This window comes from Muscardinus avellanarius, assembly GCF_963383645.1.
Source record: "Muscardinus avellanarius genome assembly, chromosome: 2".
NCBI lineage: Eukaryota > Metazoa > Chordata > Mammalia > Rodentia > Gliridae > Muscardinus > Muscardinus avellanarius.
In genome coordinates, this window is record NC_137787.1 from 91,634,922 (window position 1) to 91,659,732 (window position 24,811).

General features: G+C 35.8%; 1 protein-coding gene across 1 annotated transcript in view; it reads right to left on the minus strand.

Moving 5' to 3' along the window:
• ARHGAP15 (Rho GTPase activating protein 15) overlaps nucleotides 1-24,811 on the minus strand; it is a gene marked incomplete at both ends in the record, with an annotated part of 624,759 nt that overhangs the window by 202,163 nt on the left and 397,785 nt on the right. Inside the window, one exon of the mRNA XM_080689640.1 lies at nucleotides 16,355-16,432. Coding sequence (XP_080545766.1) covers nucleotides 16,355-16,432 — 78 coding nt within the window. The remainder of the gene's footprint in view (nucleotides 1-16,354; nucleotides 16,433-24,811) is intronic.

Sequence of the window (24,811 nt, forward strand, 5' to 3'; positions counted from 1 at the left end):
CCCCGGTACCACCAAAAATAATAATAAAATAAAATAAAATAAAATAAAATAAAAAGAAAGAATGGGCTGAAAGCAGGTTCAAAGTCTACAATGACTTACATTTAATATTTAGAACTGGTGCAAATGGTGGGTTTCATCTATTTTTTTCCCAAGGCCTGTCTAAAAATTTGTCTTAAAGAAAACAAATCCCATCAGCTGGACCTCAAAATAAATGAAGGTGAAGTGTGAAGTAGAAAAGTTTTGCTTAGACGTATCATTTTAGTTTTGTTCTATTTTAGATATTTTTCCTTTTATCTTCAGAATAGGAAGGTTAGTTAAAGCCCCAGTCTGCTAACTTTATGAACAGGAAGATGGTTATAAGCTTAAGTGGGCTGGAACGCTTTTTCTATGAAAAACTATTTTGGATTTTTATTCCAATGGGAATTAACTCAAAGTATGGTTTGCATAGTGAATGAGACTCAACCAAAATAGTCTTGTCATAATTTATAGTCAAAGGAGGAATTTACACAGATGTAGTGGTACTATCAGTACTTGGGAGACTGAAATAAGAGTATGGCATGCTTGAGGCCAGCCTCAACAACTCAGCAAGGCCCTTAGCCTATTTCAAAAATAAATAAAAATAAAAGGGCAGGGGGCATAGTTCAGAGGTAGAACACCCCTGGGTTTAATACCCAGTGCATAAAAGAGAAAAAAAATGTAGTTAGTGGGTAAAACAGGGTTAGCACTGGTAAGTTTTTGTTAAAAAATTAATCTAACTTTTTCATCCAACTTATTGTTATTCAAGGTTTTCTTTAAGCTTCTCAGGACTATTCCTGAGTGTTTCAGTTTTTAACATGTAATCCTCTTCTGACTCTTCCAAAATTTTCAGCTATTTATGTGTTCTCTTGAAGGTTTACTAGATTATGTCCTATCCTGCCAGACAGACAGAAGTGTATTCACGATATTTTTTTTCATAATGGGTAAGCCTGACATAGTATTCACATTATAATAGTCAATTTTTCTTATTACCTTAGCACAGAAACAAAGTATGTAGCCTGTATACTGAGTCTCTTTAAAAATAGAACCAATGCCATATCTCACTAGTAGATCACAGAATTATTTCTCACTTAATGAGGACAGTGCTTCAATACCCTTCTTATGTATGTATGTATGTATGTATGTATGTATGTATGTATGTATGTATATGGTACTAGGGATTGAATCTAGGGGCTTTCTACCTCTGAATTATACCCTTGGTACATTTTTTTTTTAATAGGTTCTCACTAAGTTGTTGAAGGTCTTGCTAAGTTGCTGAAGCTGGCTGCAAACCAATGATCCTCCTGTCTCAGCCTCCTAAGTACTGGGATTACCGGTGTGCCTCACCAAGCCTGGCTTTCAGTACCCTTCTTAACACAATCATTCAGGCAGTCACTAACAGTCCACTATATTTACTTAAAAGGCAAAAATTATTTACCTTTTTTCCTTTGGCCAGATGCTTTGATTTTTTTTTTTTTCACTGTGGAATGTCAGGTCCAGTGAAATGCTGATGGAAACTTATTTTGAAAAGAGTTCTCTTCAGTGACACAGAAGCATCCACCCACACTGCCATCAAATCAGGTTAGTCCACCAGTATTTTAAACATAGTTAAGGAAGAGATAGGGATTTGGATGTTAACTGAACAGCGCTTTTTATAATGTCATTTGAATATGAATGTACTTGGTGACCTAAGTGAGTTTATATTCCACCTCCTCCAGTTTAGATTATTTATAAAATAATTCAGGGCACTTCTTTGTCAGGATAACACATTGCATCTACGGAAGGCTAAATCAAGTTCTCCAGCCTCTGCTTCCTTTTCCTACCCGCTTGCCCCCAGAATTAGACTATTCATATGGAAAGCAAAATACAAGCACTATTAGAATGGTATCATCTCTTATTTACTTCACAAAACAGAATACAATATGGGTTGCTGTGAAATACAAATGAACTGTAATCCTCATCAGGCTTGGAAATAATGGATTCAGGCTAACATTTCCAGAAGAAATATGAAGGCAGTATTCTAAATTTCCTATTCTTTCCCAAATGAGTTTGCACAAAATGTGTCGCTAAGAAGAGTAATGTGCCCATCACATAGTGAAATTTCCCACTTGCAAAATGAAAATGAAAAGTCTGCATTTTAGGATGGCGTATTTAAACACATGCACCATGCTGTTCTTACAGTAGGGAAAAGAAAGCTCCCCCTACTGGAGCATAAAAGAGCCTCTTTCCTGCACCCCATGGCTCCGTCATATGCAGGAAGGCACAGACACATAGAGTCTTCCCATTATTGCTCACAGAATCCTGGTTCTCTCATCAAACATTACATTTTTCTCATTTTAGTTAATTAAAGGACAGCTGGACATTTCATTATGGCACCAGTCTCAGCTCTGTCTCATTGAAATGAGCCATGTAAAGGTCTTGGTCCCAAAGATATTTTCACCCGAGACAAATGGTTTTATTTCACCATGTCTCTAATGGAGAAATTTGAAAAAGAAATAAGAGTAATCTTTAAAAGGTATACATATGTTCATCTGTGTATAGTTTTTACAACACACAAGTACGTAATACACATATAGGGGCAGTGAAACGCAGCATGAGAAAAATTTCATTATAGAAGTATAGGATATATGCATACACAGAGAGAGAGAGATATATACATACACACACAGGAGTTGGAATAAAAAAAAGGCCATATGTTTGGTGAGATGATATTAATATGTGGACAAAAGCATTTATTTGCAAATCTCTAGATTGGTGAAAATCAATGCATATCTATTTTCTCTGTAAGCATAAAAATAAAATTTAAGTGTAAGAAGTTTATAGGAATAGCCAAAGTAAAGATAAAAATATTTTCCATGATAATGTACAAAAAGATTTATATAGAAAAGTATTCAAATGAAAATTTCCCTCAAAAGAATTTCTGTTTTCATAGTTGAATGCTTGCGGTCTATCTACAGAAAAAAAAATTACAGTTAAAGATCTTTCAACTATTTCTAGCAAGTTGCAGCCATGGCTGAGGGGGGCATTTAGCAGCCACATAACTTTCTGTGGTTTTAGTGTTTCTGACGGGAGACACTTTGGGAACACGCTTTACTTGTGATCATCAGGTAGCCATTATCAGTAGAGAGGCAAAAGGCAATTGGGATCCAGGCGTGGTGGCGCACACTTGTAATCCCAGTACTTGGGAGGCTGAGACAGGAGGATAGCGCAGGTTCGAAGCCAGCCTCGGCTACTTAGTGAGGCTCTCAGCAACTTAGTGAGACCTAGTTTCCAAATTAAAAAAATATAAAATAGGTCTGGGAATGTACCCCAGAGGGAAGGCTCCAGAGTTCCATCCCCAGTATCCCCCCACCACCACACACAGAGGCAATTGGGACAACCCTTGTTCAATTATATTCCACCATTTTCAGGACCAAGGTCATATCATATTCCTTTACTCTTGTGAAATCAAACCTGAAGAGTGTGGCTCCTTCAGGATGAGCAAATACATTAGGTCTCCAAGCATTTTCTCCCTGAAGGACTGTAAAAGTGACCTCCTCTAAAGCAGCTCTAGACCCTTCCAACAATAAATGAAGACTTGGAGCTTTAGGCTTGGGAGACACCATCAGCGAAGCTTTCCACTTCTTAGAAATGGAAGCATTAGGTCCATACTGCTTTGTAAACCAAACCGATTGTATTTTGACCAGATGATTTCAAACTTTAAGAGGTGCGTGTGTGTGTGTGTGTGTGTGTGTGTGTGTGTGTGTGTAGAGGTCGAGGTCAATTACAGAAAATATTCTTTTCCTATTTCTTGTTCTCTTCAGTAGGTTCAAGTGCAACTATTTCAGACACAGATGTATTGTGTTCAGTCCACATAGTCTAGAAGTCACCCTTTTTCAGAATTGTCACTGCTTATGCACATTTTAAAGAGAGCAATATAGTTACTAACTAAAAAGAATCCAGAAAATTTCTCATCTCAATTCTGATTTTATTAGACATAAAGTGTAGGAGAGACAACTTTTCTAGAAATGACAAAATCTGATTCTGATCCATAATAGATAAAAATTTATCACTCATTTCAAACAACCAGAACTAGGTTACCTCTTATGAAGAAAGTACACCTCCAAACCCACTATACTAGGTATGTTGGAACCCATAAAATTTCCAATTACTGCTTCAGAATTTATTGTGCACATATGGAAAATAATACTTGTAAAACAGAAAGGGGTTTGTGCCTTGTGCTGTCAATACTGTGAAGGATGGGGTGATTATAAAGCAAATTAACAATACTTTTAAATGTGCATTCACTTATCTTTCCAATTAAATCCTTGTTAAACAACTGCACAGACAGTAATGGTGCTTCTGCAAAGCACTGATCAAGACAGTTTTATTGTAATTTTTACTCTGTAACAATTAATCAAGTAGGCATTTTCTTTATTATTAAATTATTTAGTTAATAAATATTCTCAATTGGCTAACATATTTGTACTTTACACGTTATTTTTGATTTTCCTACAGTGGAACATATTTGGTAGTACTTCCATTCTCTACCAAAGGGACCATTAAGGGGTGTGATTTTATAAATTTCCTTTCTCTATAAGAATAACTGTGAACAAGAGAAGTCCTTGAAACTTTAAGCCATTTAAAAATGTTACTTCAACCATTTTATTTTGCAAAGGATGCGAACACATTGCTTTTAGCAGATAAGAAATGTGAAGTTTTGCTTTAAGGCATCTTTCTGTTGTAGTCAGCATTAAAATTAGCATTTAAAAAGTTCATTAATACCAGTTACAGACTCTTAATTCATGCAGCTACATCTTATGAGCATTTCCTTCTCTCATCCCTGTAAAATGAAAAATTCCTTAATACTACTCCTTCTCCAAGCACACCAGGTGATATAAATGAAGGAACAGATAGCGATCTGCAAGTATTTTTTCCCATTTTTGAACTTCCATTTTTGTCATTTGGAAATATGAATTTATCCAGCTACTGTACTTCACCACTTTTAAAGTGTTTTAAATAATTCTGTATGTGGCCTTTGCATTTTCATTGTATTTTGTAGTTTGTTAAATTTGTACTGAGGAAGAGGGATTCTTAGGTTGCTAGGTTAGTAGTGAGGGTGGTGCTATCAGAAATTACACTTAAAATTCATGAAGGCTAATATCAATTCAGAAGAAAGAGTGAATTAACACAAGAGAGATACATATTCTTGCATCAGAAACAGAACATTCTAGGCGAGGCTGGTTTTATATTTGTGGACTGATGTGATTTGAAGTGAGTGAAATTGTCTTTTAAAAAATACCTTATGTACCAACCTGAAATGCTCACATTGTCATGTATTAATGTGATTTGTTACCACATGTTCCCTAGAATGATCTACTGAAGATTATCCCCTTGGATAGTTTGAGCACATTCTGAGGAGATGAGGTGCTAATGCTACTAGGAGGGTGGGGGGTAGGGGGAGGAAACTGGAGGCGTGTGGTGTAAGTATGGGAAGAGTGGGCATAATAACACACCATGATGTCAGGGCTGCGGGTGGGGAGACCTAAAGGCACACTTGGCCTCCTTGTGCCTTGGGTGAGGATCCACTCTGGATTTAATCAGGTAGCTCTCTGAGGATAGAAGTAGATTGTGGACTACTTTTGGTAAGCAGAAATAGAAGAACTTGGTGGGTACCAGTGTACTGAGAATCACACACTGAACATGGTACACTTTGGGCACAACAAGTAATGCACACGATCCTGAAGTACAGCCCACAGTCTAACATCTAACAGCCAGGAAAGGGGGAGATGGATGAAAAATGGGCTAAAACCAGTACAAAGCCACAGGTACAAAGTGTTGTGGGAATGCAGTGGAAGAACTCCTTTCTGCTGAGATTTATTCCAGGATTCATGAGATGTATGTCAAGGACGTGAGTTTATCAGCCAGCCAAATCAACAATGCTGTGCCCCTTGCTCTGAAGGACAGGTCTATTCCACAGGACCCTATCAAATGACAATCCAAAAGGCTGATGGGACATTGATGGGATGATTCCAAAGTCCTGAGCACTGAAAGATGATTGAGCCCTGTCTGGTTGCCAGAACATGAAAAGAAATCGATTAAGAAGAAGGAGGAAGAAGGCTCACTCAGGAAGGATGTAACAGGGGTAATGAGACCACACAAAGACATTTTGAAACGTAAAAGAGGAGAAGATGGTGACCCAGCAAGACAGATGCCACCATTTCTCCCCTATTGAAGGAGAAGAAGGGAGAAGGACTTGGGAGGCCTGCAGATCCTGTTGTTTTCTCACTATTTTATGTGAATCAACCACCAGTGTTTAGCCAGTCAATTGGAATGCCCGCGAACACATGGCGGCTCCACGTGACTGGGACTGTCACTTGTTCTGTTTATTGCTGTGTTTCCAGAATCCCACATAATAGTTGGCACCTCGTAAGAGCTCTTTAAGTGTGTGTCAAATGAATGATGTAAAATAAAAAATCTTATTTTATTGAGCTCACCTCTTAGCTCCATATAAATCCTGCTGTTCTGGGACCCCCAGAGAGAAGGAAAGCTGCAAAGGTCACCTGCCACCCCTTCTCCAGTGGGCCCATCAATAGGAGGCAAAAAAGAGAAAGGATTTTGGTGTCTGTGAAAACTTAGCTTGAACCTTACTTCAGCCTCTGCATCTGCAAACTTTAAACACATCTTTAGGGTATTGATGAATACCTGAAACAAATTCCTCTCTGTCCCTGAAATTGTTACTTTCCTCTTTAGAGACAGCTTGGAGAATATGAGAGTAATTTTTTTCACTACATTACACTTTTGCTAGGAAATGTTACTAGCGTACACGGGCACCTTGGAAGAGAGGTGCTATACAAATACATGTGAGTCATTAAAGCTGTAATTGCCAGCAACAGGGATTTCCTCTGTGAAAACAAAAGCAAGATATACTTTCAAAATTCAAGGCATCTGAGATAACAAGAACAGTACAGTCTCATTGCTATTTCTCCTACTCCAATTTTCTTTCTAACTAGTCCTTCCCAGCACTTTGGAGGGTTAAAGTGGCAAGTCTAGTTATGCTGCTCCTTCCGATATCATGCCTGACGTGTTCAACAGCTAATAATATCCTGTGTTGAGGGACAGTAAGCTATCTCTCCTGAAGCTTTGTGTTATTGAGGCAGAGAATGGGGCTATGGGATCCTTCACTACTCATTTCTGTCCCATGATTCTTACATCCAGGATAAAATTAAGTGCTAACTTATAGGCATCTCGGAGAAAATAGAATACAGAATACTGCATGAGTTTTCTTTGCTGAAGCATAGAAAAAATGCCACCTAACACAGTGTACCAAAGGGATCATTTGTCATGAACTTGGCTGTGTTACTCCTTCTCTTACTCTATTTTTTAGGAACAAATATTTATTGAGGGCATACAAATATCAGGCATTTGCTATGCTAAAATACAAAGATGAGTCAAGTTTTATATTATCAGTGTAAAGGCATCAAGTATTATTTATTAAAAGGGCATTTAAAATGGAGTTTTCTTCTATAAAAGGGTTCTACAGGATGGACACCAGGAAAAGAGAGCATTACAATGAAAATAAGTGTGTTTTGATTATTTGAGGTTAAAAAAGGAGAAAGTATCTCTCTGCTTTCTTACCCATGGTAAATTAAATTCAGCAACAGTAGCAAAATTTAAATGGTTTCTAGTTCTTTGTGCATGTGTAACGTGGGGAGGTACTGGGAATTGAATCCAGGGGCATTCTACCTCTGAGCTACACCACCTGCCCTATTTTATATAATACGAGTACTTGGGAGGATGGGGTAGAAGGATCACAGGTTCACAGCCAGCCTTATCAACTCAATGAGACCCTCCACAACATGGTGAGATCCTGTTTCAAAATAAGAAATAAAACAGGGCTGGCTGAGAGGTAGAATGCCCCTGGGTTCAACCCCCAGTACCCCCACCACACACACATACACTTATATCAATGGCATGGGACATTTTATATGGTAGTTCCTATAAATTAGCTTCAAAACATTTACTTTTCAAAAGATCCACTGCTTGATTTTGGCAGACAGAATTGAATATCTTCCAATTACTCCCTTCCCTTGTGTTCATTCCTTGTGGAACCCCCTCCCTTAGGATGTTGGTGGGAACTGTCATTTGCTTTTAACCAACAGAGTGATGGGTTGCTACCACCTTCATTGATTATGTTACATAGGACTATAGCTTCTGCCTTGCTATGAATCTCTCTTTCCTTTCTGTTTTGATGAAGCAAGGTGCCATGTTGTAAGATAGCTCTTGGAAAGGTCTCCAAGGCCTCTGGTCAATAGCCAACAATACTGAGGCCGGCAGTCCAACAACCCACAAGGAACTCAATCCAGCCAACAATTTGTGAGCCTGCCCCAGGCGAGCTTCCAGATGAGAACTCACTCCTGGCCAACACCTGCGTTAAACTCTTGCAGAGGATTCCGTGAGCTGTGCCCAGACTTCTGACCCACAGAACTGTGAGATGATATGTGTGTATTGCTTTAAGCAGCTAAATTGGCAGTAATATTGTCAGGCAGTGGTAGATAAGTGAAACAGTTCTGATATATTGTCAGGATCAGAAACTAGTGTTCCAGAGCATAGTGAGGGCAGAAGTGAGCTCATTGTGTTTCCCACCAAGCTTTTAATGGCTGTTCATTAATTTTGATGGTGATAATGATGATTTGGTAAGATGATGATGAAATTTTATAAATATCCTAGGGAGTTTTCTTGGGGATCAGCAGTTATATCATTCTGATTTGATTTCTAGATGTAGTGGCCAAATCTACATGGAAAAGCCACAACCAAATTAGAACCTAAAATTTCAATAGACTACACTCACCCTTTCCAACAAAAACTTATTGACAAAAGGAAATTAAGTTTCTCTTTTGTGCCCAGGAATTCTGAAGCCCATGAATTTGGCTAGTAATGAGATCCATCTTTGGATAGCCGGGAGTCTCCAAAGTTTGCATATATTTGGTTTTTCTTTCTAGAAAAAGAATCTTATTATCATCAAAGAAAATTTAATCATGTGGAAGGCAAAAATCATATTTTCTTAGTAGTACCTAGTATTACATTACTACTGGGAAAACTAAATAATATTGATCTTATTTCATCTGACTTTTTTTCCTCTTAGTTAAGGCAAATACTAATTATTCATTAGTGATTCCTTTTTAAAGTCCTCACATTTTCATTTTCATTCTCATTTTGGAAATTGAGAATGTGAACTTCAACTGGGCATGATGGCACATGCCTATAATCTCAGTACTTGGGAAGCTGAGACAGGGAAATTGTAAGTTTGAGGCCAGCCTCAGAAAATTAGCAAGACCCTGTTTCAACATAAAAAATAAAATAGGCCTAGAGATGTAATCCCCCATACCAAAAAGAAAAAGTGAAGTTTGAGATTCAATGGTGTTAGACTCTCCTAAACTCACAAATAGCTGAGAATTAAGATCCAAAGGAGAGAGACCCTTCAATTCTTATTTAACTTTATATATATTTTTACTACAGCATCGGGTAAGTGTCTTATTGCTTGGTTTGTAATAAATTATAAAATGTGCCCCACAATAAATGTATGCTATAATTTTGTTTCAAAATAAGTAGCCAGAATGTGTGTGCCTCAGAACTAACAGTATTCATAAATTTGCTATTGGAATACAGGACACAATGTATGAACTAGAAACTATATAAATGTGTGTGAATGTGAGCTTGTTGTTTTGCTCTCTCTGTTTAGGATTATTTACTAACACCAACACATTTTTTGCCTCTTTTTTATTGATGCATTATATTCATACATCATATTGGGGTAAAAAACTTGTGTGTAGAGACACGCACACATCACTGATTTAACCCCTACCCAATTCCCACCCCACTCTGTCTCCATCCCTCCTTCCCTTGCTCGGCTTAGTGGTTGACTTCAATATGTTTAAGTACATTGTGTGTTTTAGAGATTTTCCTCTCCCCTCCTCCTTTCTCCTCCTTTAGGTTGTCTTGTTTGCTCCTCCATAGGATTTTCTTTTTCATCTAGAGTTCCTGAGTCAGAGGAGCTGAGAGACTATTGATGGGTCCCTTATGTTGCTTTCTAGCTGCTTAAAGAATGTATTGGTAGCTACAATAAGCCCACTACCAATACATTTTTTAAGCAGCTAGAAAGCAACATAAGGGACTCCATCAATAGTCTCTGAGCTCCTCTGACTCAGTGTAGCTGAAAAATGAGGACTAAGAAAGCTTCCACGGCCTCAAATGATGTTAGAGTCTGGCCCTTTTATGATCAAGTGATCTTTTTATCTTTAATGGGAAAAATACATCATTGTTAAAAGATTATCTTGTAACATGGAAACCAAAAAGATGCAATATCAATGATATGACTTGCCAATAAAACAACAACAACAACAACAACAACAACAACAACAAACAAATATCCTGTGGAATGGGAAAAAAGCAAATAATACAGTTTGTGCTGTTGCTGTGTGGTTGGTGGTGAGAGTAAAGTAGGCTTAAGGAAACCTCATTTTAAAAATAATAAGGGGCAAAATAAACTCACTTAATAGAAAAACGAATGGACTTGATACAAGGGTTATTTTATAAGAACAGAACTAGAAGTTTTAAAATCCATTTCCAAGGCTTTTTCTGTTTCATCCAATTTCTTATTTCAAGATAGTACTGCCAATTGTTCACATTCTTTCTCACTTTTCTTTTCTTTTATTCAATTTTGATGCTGAGGATAATATGAAGAGCACAAGGGAGGCCACTAACGTTAATGCTTTGCTTTGCTTTAAGGTACCAATCCTTATAAAAGTACTTTTGGAATAGTTGGTGATACAAAAATGTTTTTTCTAATAGTTACTTTTCAATGAGATTTATTCTTAACATGGTACACATGAGAAAATTTATCCCTTAGAGCCAATATCTATTTTTATTATTATGCCAATAAAATTTGCATGAATAGAGATAGGCAAAGTATAAGACTATTAATTAAAACATCCTTTATCCCACTTGAAACAACAAACACGCATTCATGTGTACAAACACATGTATACACAGAATTCATAGCCATGTACAATCATAGTGTTTATGTATTTTGTTCCTCTTGGCATGGATAACTGAAGGAGAGCGTCTTTGGGTCTTCCTTATATTCTTTTTCTAGATATGGAAAACAGGCCTAAAATCCTGGTAAGAAATCATTTCCTCTAGTTCAGGCAAACAGTTACAGGGAGTATTTGTTATGTACTAAGAAAAATTAGTCTGGATGATCCCAGTGGGTTTTTCCTGCTTAGCCTCACAGCTCTCTTCCTTTGGCTCAAGGGCTAGGGAAGCTTCCTTCATTGCTGATGTTTTCCAAAAAGGATGCCAATCTCTCTTGTCTCCTTTTAAAAGGGGAAAGAAGTTGTCTGAGTTATACTAACAAGAATCCAAACTGAGTTTGGAGTTTGGGCAATAAGCCTAGATGGCAGCTGAAATCAAGTGCTGATGTGGGGAGGAGGGGAAAGTCAGGCTGGTGGGATTTCCAAGACTCACTGTCAAAAGTTCTCAAGACAGCTATGTGGCATCCTCCATGCTGAAGGCTGTCCTTTGCAAAAGTACCCCCATGCTAGAAAACCATCAGGAGGTCACAGATCATTCTGCAGAATCAACACAGTGACACAGGCTGATGACAAGTTGACATCTAAGGTCAGGGACCAGTTTTCTTTGGGGGATGCCTGCACGGAGCGGAAGAGTTGCATCAGCAAAATGTCACTGAAAGCTGTCACCAAATTCAACAAACAGGGCAAAGCACTCCTCACTAACGCACCCACAACCCAATAAATCAAGGGTCCTCAGTGCCTTTATGCAAGGCTACAACAACAAAGTATTGTGTTCAAGTATTTCCTTGGTACAAACAGAAGCATATTAAACCATACCAAGAGTGCCAGTGCCAGGGTTTTTCATAACTATAGTGTTTGGCATTTTCCCAAGCATCTTGCTTCTGGAACAATTATCTCCAAACTCCAATGGTAGTTACTTTACCACTTACCAATATCAACTTGCAGAATGGAAATAGAATGTCCTAAAGTGTGTGCAGCATGAAAAGGCTGGTGTATGCTTTCACAAAATTGCAGTCACCAGCTAATGAGTGGAAGTGCAGAATCATGGCAGTGGTTTGCAGAGTCTGAGTTGGAGAGATCTGTGATGTTGTCCTGGATTCCTCACTTTTATCTTGCATGACCTTAGGGAATTTTTTCTAAACATTTGAACCTCAATTTTCTTATTTTAAAATGGGAATAATAATTATACCTATACTATGAGGTTGAAAAATGGTTTAAATTAAAATTTCAAAGCACTCAGTACAGTGCCGGGCACATAATAAATTATGAAAATGCTAGCTACATTTATAATAATAATTATTATCATCATTACCAGTTTTAATTAGAAAATGCTCCTCAAAAGTGATAACTTTGAATTTAACTTGTATGTCATCTGATCTGGAATTATAATAAGGGTATCTAATTCCTTCTGATTTAGTGAGTCAAACAGAAAACCAAAACAAATTGAATCATTCAACTGGTGTATTTAGAATTGCTGATGATTATAGCATTCAAGAAAGTTAGTGAAACACATAAATTGCAATTCAACTGTTCTTCAAAATCTCCAAAATCAGTTTTCATTTGTCGAGTCTAACAGTGAGTAGCGCTCATTCATTTAAAAATGTATATTTAGAGCCTCCTTTAAAGGAACATTGTGTAAGGTGAACCTAGAGAGGATAAAAGGTGTTATTACAAGGAGGGTATGCGAACTCATTTATGGTGCATATTAGGCTATAAAAGGTGCTCATCACATCTGCATAGTGCCTTATGTTTTTCACAGGATCATCATTTCATCACCATTTTATTTCATCTCTCTCTCTCTCTCTCTCTCTCTCTCTCTCTCTCTCACACACACACACACACACACACACACACACAGAACAGAGGAGGCCACATGTACATGTCTGGCCTCTTTGCTCCTAAGTCAGCTGTATAGTTAGAGCTCTAGTGAGGATGAAGGAATGGAGAGTATGGTGTTAGTAAGCAGGTTAGTGGTCCAATCCAGAAAATTTATTCCAGGAATAATCTGATTAGCAAATTTTGAAAGGGGCTAGTATATACATCTCATTTACCATTTAATTCAAAAAATTCCACAACACAACTTGGACAAAGTTACCAGTATCAAAGGTCCTAATGTAGCATAATTGGTGTTGAATGCATGGCATTCTGACAGTTCTATAAATCAGGGAGACAGTTACTGACAATTCTGTGCTACCAGATACCAGCTCAGGTCTCTGTCCAGCTTTACATTGTCAACTTTCACAGAAACCTGAGCACTTACATAGCCTCCGAAGATACGGACGTTTGGATTGAAAAAGACAAGATGGACAGATTTCATATTTTCATTGCAGATTTTTTTTTTGTCATTTCAAACTGCTGAGAATAGTTTTTTTTTTAAGGCAGGAAATGCAACTAGTGTTTGTTTCTAGCATGGCTTCTGTTTTGAGATTTCTTCTTTGTAGAAGAAATGTGTTGCCCAGCTGTCTAGAATCCCAATCAGGATATGGTTTCAGCATGAAATACATATAAGAATGATTTTAGTTGGATATAAACAGGAACAGAGATGAGACTTAGGGTATTTTGTCCAGTTCTAACCCACAGAAGGGGCATTCCAGGTCTGCCCAATAGGACCAACCAGATTAAATGAGGTAAAGTTCAGTTCTGTGCATATTCCAGGAAGGAGCAAAATTCTGAAATCTAAAGGGTCACATTAGTCAACATGCAGAGCTGTTGAGATTCTCAGCTACAGAGATTCTCAGAAACCAGAATCATGGGGCAACTAGCCAAGAGTACTAGAGTCAACACTTAAAAGAGTGGTTCAACTTACGTAGAACAGATGTAGTGTTTAAAGCTTACCATTTCAATCTTTTTTTCTACCTGTGAAATGCATATGCGCACATGTACACACACATGCACACGTTGTTCAATAAATATGAAGAATTCTTTATAGAAAGATCCTGAGAATAGTACTTATTAATGGATAAGAAAAATCAAGAGCAATTCAAGTTTAAACTTTTATAAAGATCTGTAGAAGTGATAGACATTTCAATCATTATTCTTTTTTATATTCTAAGGCTTCCAAATTTTATTACTTCTGAAATATAATCATTGAGTATTTTTGCTAATATTCTCTTCAAAAGATGGCATCAAATCCGTTGGTCTTAAAATAGGTGAGATTTTTAGATGTTGGATGTGAATGTATTACTGTACATTCAAACACCTGGCATAATGGGAACACAGAGAAGAACCCAGGCAGGAGGCTTCCTGGAGAGAAATGCTCATGGTCTGGGCCTTCAGGGATAAGCAGAAATCAGCTAGACAACAAGCTTGTGCAAGTGGGGTGGTCTCTACCACCACTAATAAATAAAATAAAATAAAATAAAATAAAATAAAATATAAACACCCCAACCCCCCAAAAAATATTATAAAGTCAATTGAGATGATACTTCAGTGCTAACTAGTTAGAAGTTAAGTGAGAAGTCAGGTTTTGAGGACTTTGTAAATTCCTTTGAAGATACCATTAGCCATTTTGGTTTTCTTTATTTCTTATTTTTTTGTATTGGATGTTTGTTCTACCCTATGAGTTATTTCCTAGCCATTTTATTTTATTTTATTATTTTTAAAAGCAGGGTCTTAATAAGTTGCTGAGGCTGGCCTCAAACCCGCTATCTTCTTGTCTTAGCCTCCCAAGTACTGGAATTACAGGTATCCACCACCAAGCCTGTTCTATTGACTGTTTTCAAATGCAAGGTTAAACTAATATGAATCTGTCATGTTACCAAAGGAATATCACGTGTAATGTTTAACTTAATTCTCACAATTGTTTCCAAAATACTTCCATTCCCCACTGTGCTTACTGATAAGAAACAGAGGTGCAAAAACCACACCCGGCCCATCTCTTAACTTTAAAAAAAATAATTATATATTTTAAGAGTATATTTAGTATTTTTGAAAACCTGAGCAGAAAGTACAAAGAGTTAACCATATGCCCCATTACATTTCCAACCATTTCCCCTAGTTTAACAGATTGCATTAGCAGGGTGACTTTGTTACAAATGAAGAGTCAATATTGTATATTAATTACCATTGACTCAAGCTATAGATGATATTAGAGTTGACTCTGGTTTATATATTTTATTGCTATTGACAAATGTATAACAAAATATATCCACATTTCAAATATCATACAGAATTAACTGCCCTTAAAATCTCCTTTGTCCATCAATTCATCTTCCCACTCTCCCCAATTTCCTTGCTACCATGAATCTTTTACAGTCTCTATAATTCTGCCTTTCCTAGAATGTCATACAGTTTACTACATTCAGTCTTTCTGCACTGGATTCTTTTATTCAACAATATGCTCCTGTCTCCCTGGCTTGAAAGCTCATTTTTTATTACCAAGTAGGCTTCCATTATATGGATATGTCGCAATGTGTTTATCATGAGCCTACTGGCAGATTTTTTTTTTTTACTTGAAGGTGTTTTGCTATTGCAGTTCTGAAGATAGAACCCAGATTCTCCAGGCGCACGCTACTAATGAGCTCAGCCACTTAGCTACATCTTAGCCCTGCCTTTAGGAATTGCCAATTATGAATAAAGCTCTCATCAATATTTATATACATGTTTTTGTGTGGACCTAAGTTTTCTTATGATATAGATTATATGATAACACTATGTTTACTTTTATAAAAAAACTGCCAAACTACTCTCCAAAATGACTGTGCTACTTTTCGTTTTCACCAGAAATTAATGAGATGCCACATCTTAGCCATCAATTGGTTTTGTGTTTCAAATTTTATACATTGTAATGGGTGTGTAGTAATATCTTATAATTTTAATATGTAGCTCTTTGGAAACATATATATTTTCTAATTTTCAATTCTTTTTCTTACCTATTTTATAGTTTGTAATACGTATGATTTTCACTCTTACATTTTCCATCATCCATTTATTATTTTATTCATGATCATATATTATGAGTCTATTATACCAGTACCATTTTGTATTTTAAAAACATGCCTGGCTTCTCTTCCATTTTTTAGCTTGTCATATTCTACTCATTATTTATTTCATATAAATTATCAATTTGCATTTATTTTTATTCTATTTATCTCCAAGTCAAGTAACATATTTTACTTGTCTGGTGATACTTTTATAATTTCTTCAATTTTCTCTTTCTCCCTTTGAATCTTTTATCATTATGTGTTTATGGTATTCACAGTACAGAATCTGAGGTATTATTAGAAATGTAACTACTAAAAAAAAATCTGAAGTGAAGAATCCTTTACCTTGGTTGACAATAAATCTTAGCTTCTGTATTGTTGCCAGGTTGCCACTGACGCGGTATATTCCATCAACATCTAGACCTGAAAAAAGGCATATTTTATTTTATCACATATAAGAAATTAAATGGGAAAAGAAAATAATAAATATAAGAATATAAGAAATATATTTTTAAAGCCAGGCGTGGTGGCGCATGCTTGTAATCCTAGCATTTGGGAGGCTGAGGCTGGAGGATCGCGGTTCGCGGACAGCCTCAGCTACTTAGTGAGGCCCTCTGCAACTCAGTGAGACCTGGTTTCAAAATAAAGAATAAAAAATAGGGCAGGGGCTGTAGCTTGGAGGTCCAATACCCCTGGGTTCCATCCCCTGACCCACAAAAAAATATATATTTTAAAAAATGTATTCATAAAAATTTACAAAAAAGAAAAGCAGTAGTAAATCTGATTATCTTTTTCTCACAGAAAAAATAAATTCTATGTCCTAAATTAAGCAATCTTCAAAGTTTAACCACCAATAAATGAACCAAAAGTTCAGAGTTAACCATTAACACATTTGAGTACAGTTGAATTGTACATTTAAAATCAGACTATATATCTATATCTATATATATCTATGTCTATCTATCTATCTATCTATCTATCATCTATCTATCTATCTCTATATTTGCAGTATTGGGGATTGAAACCAGGGGCATTGTACCTCTGAGCTACACCCCCCAACTCTATTTTTTATTTTTGAAACAGAGTCTCACTGAATAGGGAAGGGCCTCGCTAAGTAGCTGAGGCTGTCCATGAGCCATGATCCTCTGGTCTCAGCCTCCCAAATGCTGGGATTACATGCATGCGCCACCATCCCCGGGTTTAAAATCAGACTATAATTTGAATTAATTTTCTAATATTATCAAATATTATAATCATTCTAAATATTAAATAATCTTATTTTTAATATTAGCTCCAACTGAGCTTAAGTTTAAGTGCATATCAGAATGATAAAAGCTTAATTTATTAATGATTTATTTAACTATTTTTGTAGCTTTTCCAGTAATGTTTGATATTTAGCATTAAGCGGTGAAGTATGAAATAATGTGATAGCTTTTAAAATAAGTAAATGTGTCCCTTTTATTTTGAACATGTAGCTCAAAGGAAAATATTTTGTAATTCCCTAAAATCACATTCACTGGCCTGTGCATGCATAGAACAAAGACCATGATACCATTCGGGGTACCTCTGAGAGTAGTTTTGCATTTAGACATAGTTAAACATGGTTAAAATCAAGAGTGGTCAACAAGGTAACTTGCTTCTCACCACAAACAAGCAAATGACAGAGTATAACCAAATGAAAATTGCCATGTTTTTTTTCCCCCTCTGTAGGTTGCTTTGAAGAATTTTAGAGAATAATAATAATAATTTAAAAAACAGAAACATCAATCATATGTATGCATATATTTGTGGTGTTAGGGATTGAATCTAGGAGTGTTCTACTTGTGAACTTCACTCCCAACCTTTTTTTATCTTTATCTTTTTTATTTTGAAACAGTTGCAGAGGCTGGCTTCTAACCTGGGATTCTGCTGTCTCTGCTTCCCAGGTATCTGATATTTTTTGTTTTAAAGAGAATCAGTTAAACTAGTCTTGTTTAAGATCATGATTACAAACAGAATGTCAATATCTATTCCAAAAAAAGTAAGAAAATGTTTCTGTTTTATATTTTGTTTTGCTAATTAGCTAAGACTTTATGAGAAGTCATTAATAAGAGAAATTGTATGAAATCTAATATGATTTTGTTGCAAATGTGGTTCTTACTAAAACATTATTTTAATATGCATATCTTTATATATAAAATGTAAACTTGAGTGTGCTTCTCTTTTAAAGGTAGAACTTCTATAATATTATTGTAAATGATGGCCAAGCATGGTGGTACACACTTGTGATCCAGCATTTGGGAGGCTGAGACCGGAAGATCAGTTTGTGGTCAGCCTCTGCTACTTAGTGAGGCCATTTGCAACTCAGTGCAACCCAGTTTAACAATAAAGAATAGCCGGGCGTGGTGGTGCACACCTGTAATCCCCACACTTGGGAGGCTGAGACAGGAGGATGGCATAGGTTCTAAGCCATCCTCAGCTACATAGTAAGGCTCTCAGCAACTTAGTGTGAGGGCCTGTTTCCAAATAAAATATAAAATAGATCTGGGAGGATAGGCCGGAGGTAGAAAAGCCCTGGGTTCCACCTCCAATACCGCTGATAAATAAATAAATAAATAATAAAAAAAATAGGGCTGGGAGTGTATCTCGGAGGTAGAATGCCTGGGGTTCTATCCCCAGTACCACAAAAAAATATTATTGTAAATGCTATTGAAATGCAAACAGTATGAGTTATAAACTGAATTTCAATTGATGAAATAACCAATATTCCAGACCTTCCTTTTTCTTTTATAGAAATGTGAAGATACAACAAAAGAACTCTCCTCAGTCTTTTGTAAATTTTAGCAGAATTTTTTAAAGTACAATATAAAAAAAATCGAAAGAGTAGGATGGATTGGATCTTTACATATGAACAATTGGAAAGCATTATGCTGCTTAAAGAATCAACCCCATCCTAAATTAATAACCCAACTCTCTTTTCAAATAAAAAGAGCAAGCTCTGTTGAGGGAGACGAGGAGGTAGTTGAGACCTAGACCACCACTCTGGTTGCAGGACTGAGTTCTCTGTTTTGTGGGTTAAGATAGAAACCTGAAAGTAAGAGAAGTAAAGTAAAACATATTAGATGCAGTATGAATCTAACTTGACACAACTTCCAAGCTCTTTAGATTCAGGGACATCAACACCATACATCTTATGAATGATAATAGTCTCTGACATTAGTGATTCCTGCTTTGAATGGCTCATGCTCCCTGTTATCATACTTTTTAAATTATATAAATTGAGTGAAAATGACAAAGCACATGTTTAAAAAGGGGAGGATATTGCATTCTGCAAAATAATCTGGAACTTATCAGGGCATTTTAACAATTATAAGTTATATAGGTACAGACTTGAAGTTGATTAGCTTTCCTCTGAATGTCTGGGAGATCGGCAAACCCAAAGTCCTAGGCATATAATCCAAATTACAATTATTCACGTGTCGTCCTCTTTTTACTCCAAGAACTTTGAAAACGATGCCAAACCAAACCAATGTAAATTGGCAGATTTGGACATCCTTTTCATGACCACATTATCCTTCCTGGATTAGAAACTACTTATTTTGGAAATATAATTAGACTCTGTATGATTTTTAAATGAGCAATGTCTTCAAGGTGCCGACATTGTGCTTTGGTGAAGTTTGAAGACAAATTACTTTGAGAGTTACCTCTTTCAAGAAAATAACATGACTGAATGCTGACAGAAATCTTGTCTCTTATGCTAAAAATACTTTGGGATACGATGAAACTAAATCATTGTACATGTATTTATTTTTATCAGAAGGGCATTAACAGCAGTAACAAAACTTTCTCAGAAGTAATCCAAATTAAATAAAATATCATTTATTTTCTCATTGTCAGCTGCCTTTCATATTTTTCAAAATAGTGTTTAAAATCATTGAGTATGGCTGTAGGGGAGTTTTTAGATCCTTTCTATTCTTTTTTCTTCTGCAACATAGACTAGGACAGACACGCAACAAGGAGTTATAAGACCAACCGGTGGTCTAAACTCAGTGGAAAGAATGCAGCTGTCATAAGCAATTCCCACCATAAATCTTACACACTTTCCAAAAAGAAATCTTAGAGAACAGCACTGTGTCCAGAGTTGACTTGCTTATCTGCCAAAATATGGGCAGTTTTTGACAATGCAGAGCCTGTTAAAAATAGAGATACACTGTGGAGTAGGTAGCATTCTTGGTAGCCCAAATTATGGACACTCCATAGACGTGGAGTTTGAGTCTGGTTGAGAGATGTACCCAGATAGCCCACTTGTTTTTTTGACCCATAACAAAATGCATCTGAAACTCTGGAGTCTGCAAATGTGGGCAGGGAATTTTGTACAAACTGTCCCTCTCCTGAGATTTATGATGCTTCCTAATTCTGAGAAGGCCAGAGCTACCGCAAGAAGAATCATTCTTGCAATACTTTGGACATCTGGCTTTTCCCCCTGGCAAAATTGGCTGAGCACAAAAACACTCAGACTGTCCCAGGCCACTGCAATTTCTTTCTTTGTCCTTCCAAAATCCTGCTCAGGTGTAGAGTGAAATATCAGAGGTGGCCATTATGCCATTCAAAACTATTTTTCTTAAATGGAAATGTTTGCAATCTTTTATTTTTTACTTATATAACTTATTACACACTTTAAATTCAATGATTGAGAGTACAAAATATAACTTAAAATTTAAAACTCTCCATTTAATCCCCACTCCACCTCAATGGTAGTGATGTATGTTATATCTGTGTGCTAGAGTTATTTAGTTATTGCTATTTTTTTTTTTACATACCCATCCTTCAGTGGTCATTTCCTGAAAATGATTACCTTAGGGAAGACTTGAAAAAATCCTAATCATCAGGCAAGAATGAATTTATTCTATAGAATAACCATATGACTTTATAATAACTATTTCAAATATATGTAAATATACTTTAAATAGATAGATTTATATATCCAAATATATATAACCATCATGGCAATATTGTTTCATGGTGAAAAACAAATTTAAACTATGCAAATAATATGCAATAAGAATGAACTACCTACCCTGACCTGCTTCCCACAGTCATTGTCAGGAGTTCTCTTTGGGTTCTTCTTGTTATTATCCTTTTTATGCTGATATACCACATTTCTGTATATTGATTTGTTAACTTTGAATGGTATTTATTGACATATCAGAAAAGACAAAGAACTTAGTGCATTTATGCTTTTTACCACTAGTCTATGTAATTTCTTTCTCTTCATTACTAGGTACATATGTCTCTTTCCTTCTCAGTATATCAAATGAACTTTGTGCTAAAAAAAAAAGTAAGTTAATAAATACATTTACTGTCATTTCTCTTTCCTTCTATACTTTCCAGTTTTATTCCTTATGTTGGTAATGCTTCTATTCTCAAAGTTTAGAACATTTTATTTTGTTCCTCGTAAATATTTTGCAACTTATCTATGGCTTCTCTATTTTTTAGAAAGAGTGTGATTGGGTTCAATATTAAAAATTTGTTTCATGAAAGAGATCTTCCAAAAGTTAAGATTTAATATATCCCCTCCTTACTTTCTTGGTTTCTTCATTTCCTCAGAAATAAGTTTTGCCCACTAGAGCTTCCAGCAATCATGAAAATGTTCTATACCTTAGCCGTCCAAACCAGCAGTCTCCAGCCGCATATGATTCTACTGAAGACTTGAAATGTGGTGAATGCAACAGAGGAACTGAATTATGTTTTATTTGACATTGAGTGACTGAACCATATGAGGCTAGTGACTACCATATTTGACAGTGAAACTCAAGGCGGGAGTCAACTAGTCATCTCTTATATTTCACCCTTATTCATTCTTAGGTTTAATTGCAACAATTTTCTTTTTGGTTCAATTGGTAATTTCCCTTATTTATCTCATCGCAAAATTTTTTCTTTGCTTCATACGGACTGTTGATTTGAATATTTATTCTAGTCTTGTAATATTTTACTTTTCTAACTTTTAAATAGAAATGTTCCATCATCTTCTAGCAACCCTGCCTTTAAATCAGATCTCAAATTGACTACTGATGCTTTGTAGGTAAATTGTTTTTTCTCTCTAGGACTTAGAAAAATGATTTTCTCCTTAAGCTTGTAGCACTAAAAGCTCACGCAGAAATGTTCTTCATTTGGACACTTTTAGTCAGAAAACAAGTTCTTACACTGTGTGATATATGCAGCCATCTATTTTTCTTCTCTGTCTTTAGATATTCTTTAGAATGGACATTATTGAACATCATATTACCCTTATGATTGGAAAATGAAATTAATTAGAATAAACAGTGGTCATAGGTACACACACACACAGGTTGAACATCCTCACTCTGAAACTCTGAAATCTGAATTAAAATCTGAAAAGAGTGCCAACATGACATCATAAGTGAACAATTCCATACCAAGAAACTTAGTTTCAAACACAAAATTATTAAAAGTATTGCTTGAAATTACCTTGAGGCTACATATGCAGGTATATAGAAAACATAAAATGAATTTCATGTTTAAAATTGGGATCTCCCCCTATATATATATATATATATATATATATATATATATATATATATTTTTTTTTTTTTTGTAAAAACCGAAACACTTCTTTTCCGAAGCAAAATCAACCTGTATTTGTACAGATCTTTTTATCTTTTTTCTTAACTACATTCAATCTTAAATAAAAAGGCTGATGTGGGGTTTTCCTGTAGGATAAATGCAGAGTAAATAGATTTTCCGAGGCTGGGGATTCTCCCAGCTACCGGAGTCAGGAAGACTTTCCTCTAGGAATGCCTACTCTGCCTACTTTGCTCCTGGGCAAACACTAACTCTGTTGCAGAGGAGCTGAGATATCTCATTCTACCCTGCCTTCCCCTCAGACACTAGCCACTTCTACGGTGTCTTCACAGAATAGGTCCAGAGGCCCACATGGCCACTGCAGGCATTTCTGCAGGGCAAGGTAAAGGGCGAGGGGTCCAGCATTTCCAATAGTTAGGTCCTATTATTTAGTGAATTACTCTACTTACTGCTTTCTTGCCAATTTCTGCTCTTTTATTTGTTGACTCCAAGTTTGGTTATTCTCTATGACATCACTGGAAAGAGTTGGGCCTAATTATTGTGTCTGGGAATGGTGTTTCTTCTGCTTTAATTTCTCTACTTGTTTGATCCCATCTGCTCTTTGTCTTCTTGGAATTTCTATTTATGGTCTCCTGATGGCACCTTTTGTGTTTTCAGCATTGCTCTTGGTTCTTTTCTTTTCCCCAAACATATCTTTTTTATTAATTCATTGGCTTTTTTTTTTGAGAAAAAGATCAGATATGTTTATTCCATTTGCTAACTTGAATGGGATACTGCATTGTTTTTCATAAAGATAAAACTTTTGATGTCAAAAGCAGAAGTTTCACTAGATTGCTGGTGTGCCACTGTACAAAAAACATTAGTTCATGGGATATAAATGACAAGGGGTTAAATTACAAACATCAAATACTCATTATGTGACTTCATTATTTGGAGACTTAATATAGGATAGAGTTTCAATATATCCCTCATATCCTTTTAATTTCTCATTCCTATACTTCTTCTCTGTGTTTATATAAGTCTTATCATCCATGTTCTTAACAGTCTCCCCTCTTTACTTCTGAGATTGTTTTATTTTTCTATTCCATTTCTCTTATAACCCTTTCTATTCATTTTTTCATATCATTTTGATATTTTGGGCTATCTTTCTTATATTGCTACCTTGAGTTCTTGTTTCATGGAGATAATTATTGCATGTTACCAATCTAATAAAACTTTTGTTTTCAACATTAAATTATCTTTCTACTTTTTAAATATCATAACAAAATAAGTACCTTCTATTTTTTCCTTCTTTTTTTGTTTAAAGTTTCCATTGGTCCCTTTTGATTACTCAATTTTAAATTGAGTTTTTCATCTATCAGGTTTCTATGAGAGATTAATAATTAAAAGAATAATTTTTCCTCTTAAGTTATAGAACAGATAATTATTTATTGCTAATATTTAAAATTTAATATACTGGAAAGAGGTCACTAATAAAATGGAACTTTTTTCTTCTTCTGAGAAAATGTCTTAGAACCTGTAATATTAATAAATATGCCATTATTTTATATTGTTTTTTTAGTCACTTCCTGAGAAGGGTAAATTCTATATTTAAATTAAATATCTTAATGCTAAAAGCACATACAATATAGCAAGCAACACCTAGAACTAATAGAAAAGGACTATCAAACACAGAGACTCTTCAGAAAGAAAAAGTTTTTCCTTCAACAGCTTTCTGTTAAAGACTTGGGTGGTTAGGGTTACTATCAAACGCTTTTCTCCACCTCCTTCCTTTCACTGTCAGTCACTAAGGAATGAAAACTTTAAGTGTCCTACTTAAAAATACATAACTGTTTGTGGTATTTGAAATTAAACCCAGGGATGTTCTACCTCTGAGCTGCACCCCTAGTCTTTTGCCTTTTTTAAAATTAAACACACACACACACACACACACACACACACACACACACACACGCACACACACACACACACTCTCACTAAGTAAGGGAGCATTGGCCTCAAACCTGCTATCCTTTCTTAGCCTCCCAAATCCGAATATTACAGATGTATGCCAGAACTCATGGCTAAAAAATAAGTTTTTTTCAATTTGGACACCTGGGGAAGACAGATACTAATATTGCTTTAAATTTAAAATGTGGGCAGGAAAAGGGAAAAATATTATGAATGTTAAGTGTACTGTTATTTTTGTTTTCTTACCAATTCTGCAGTGTCCCAATTACA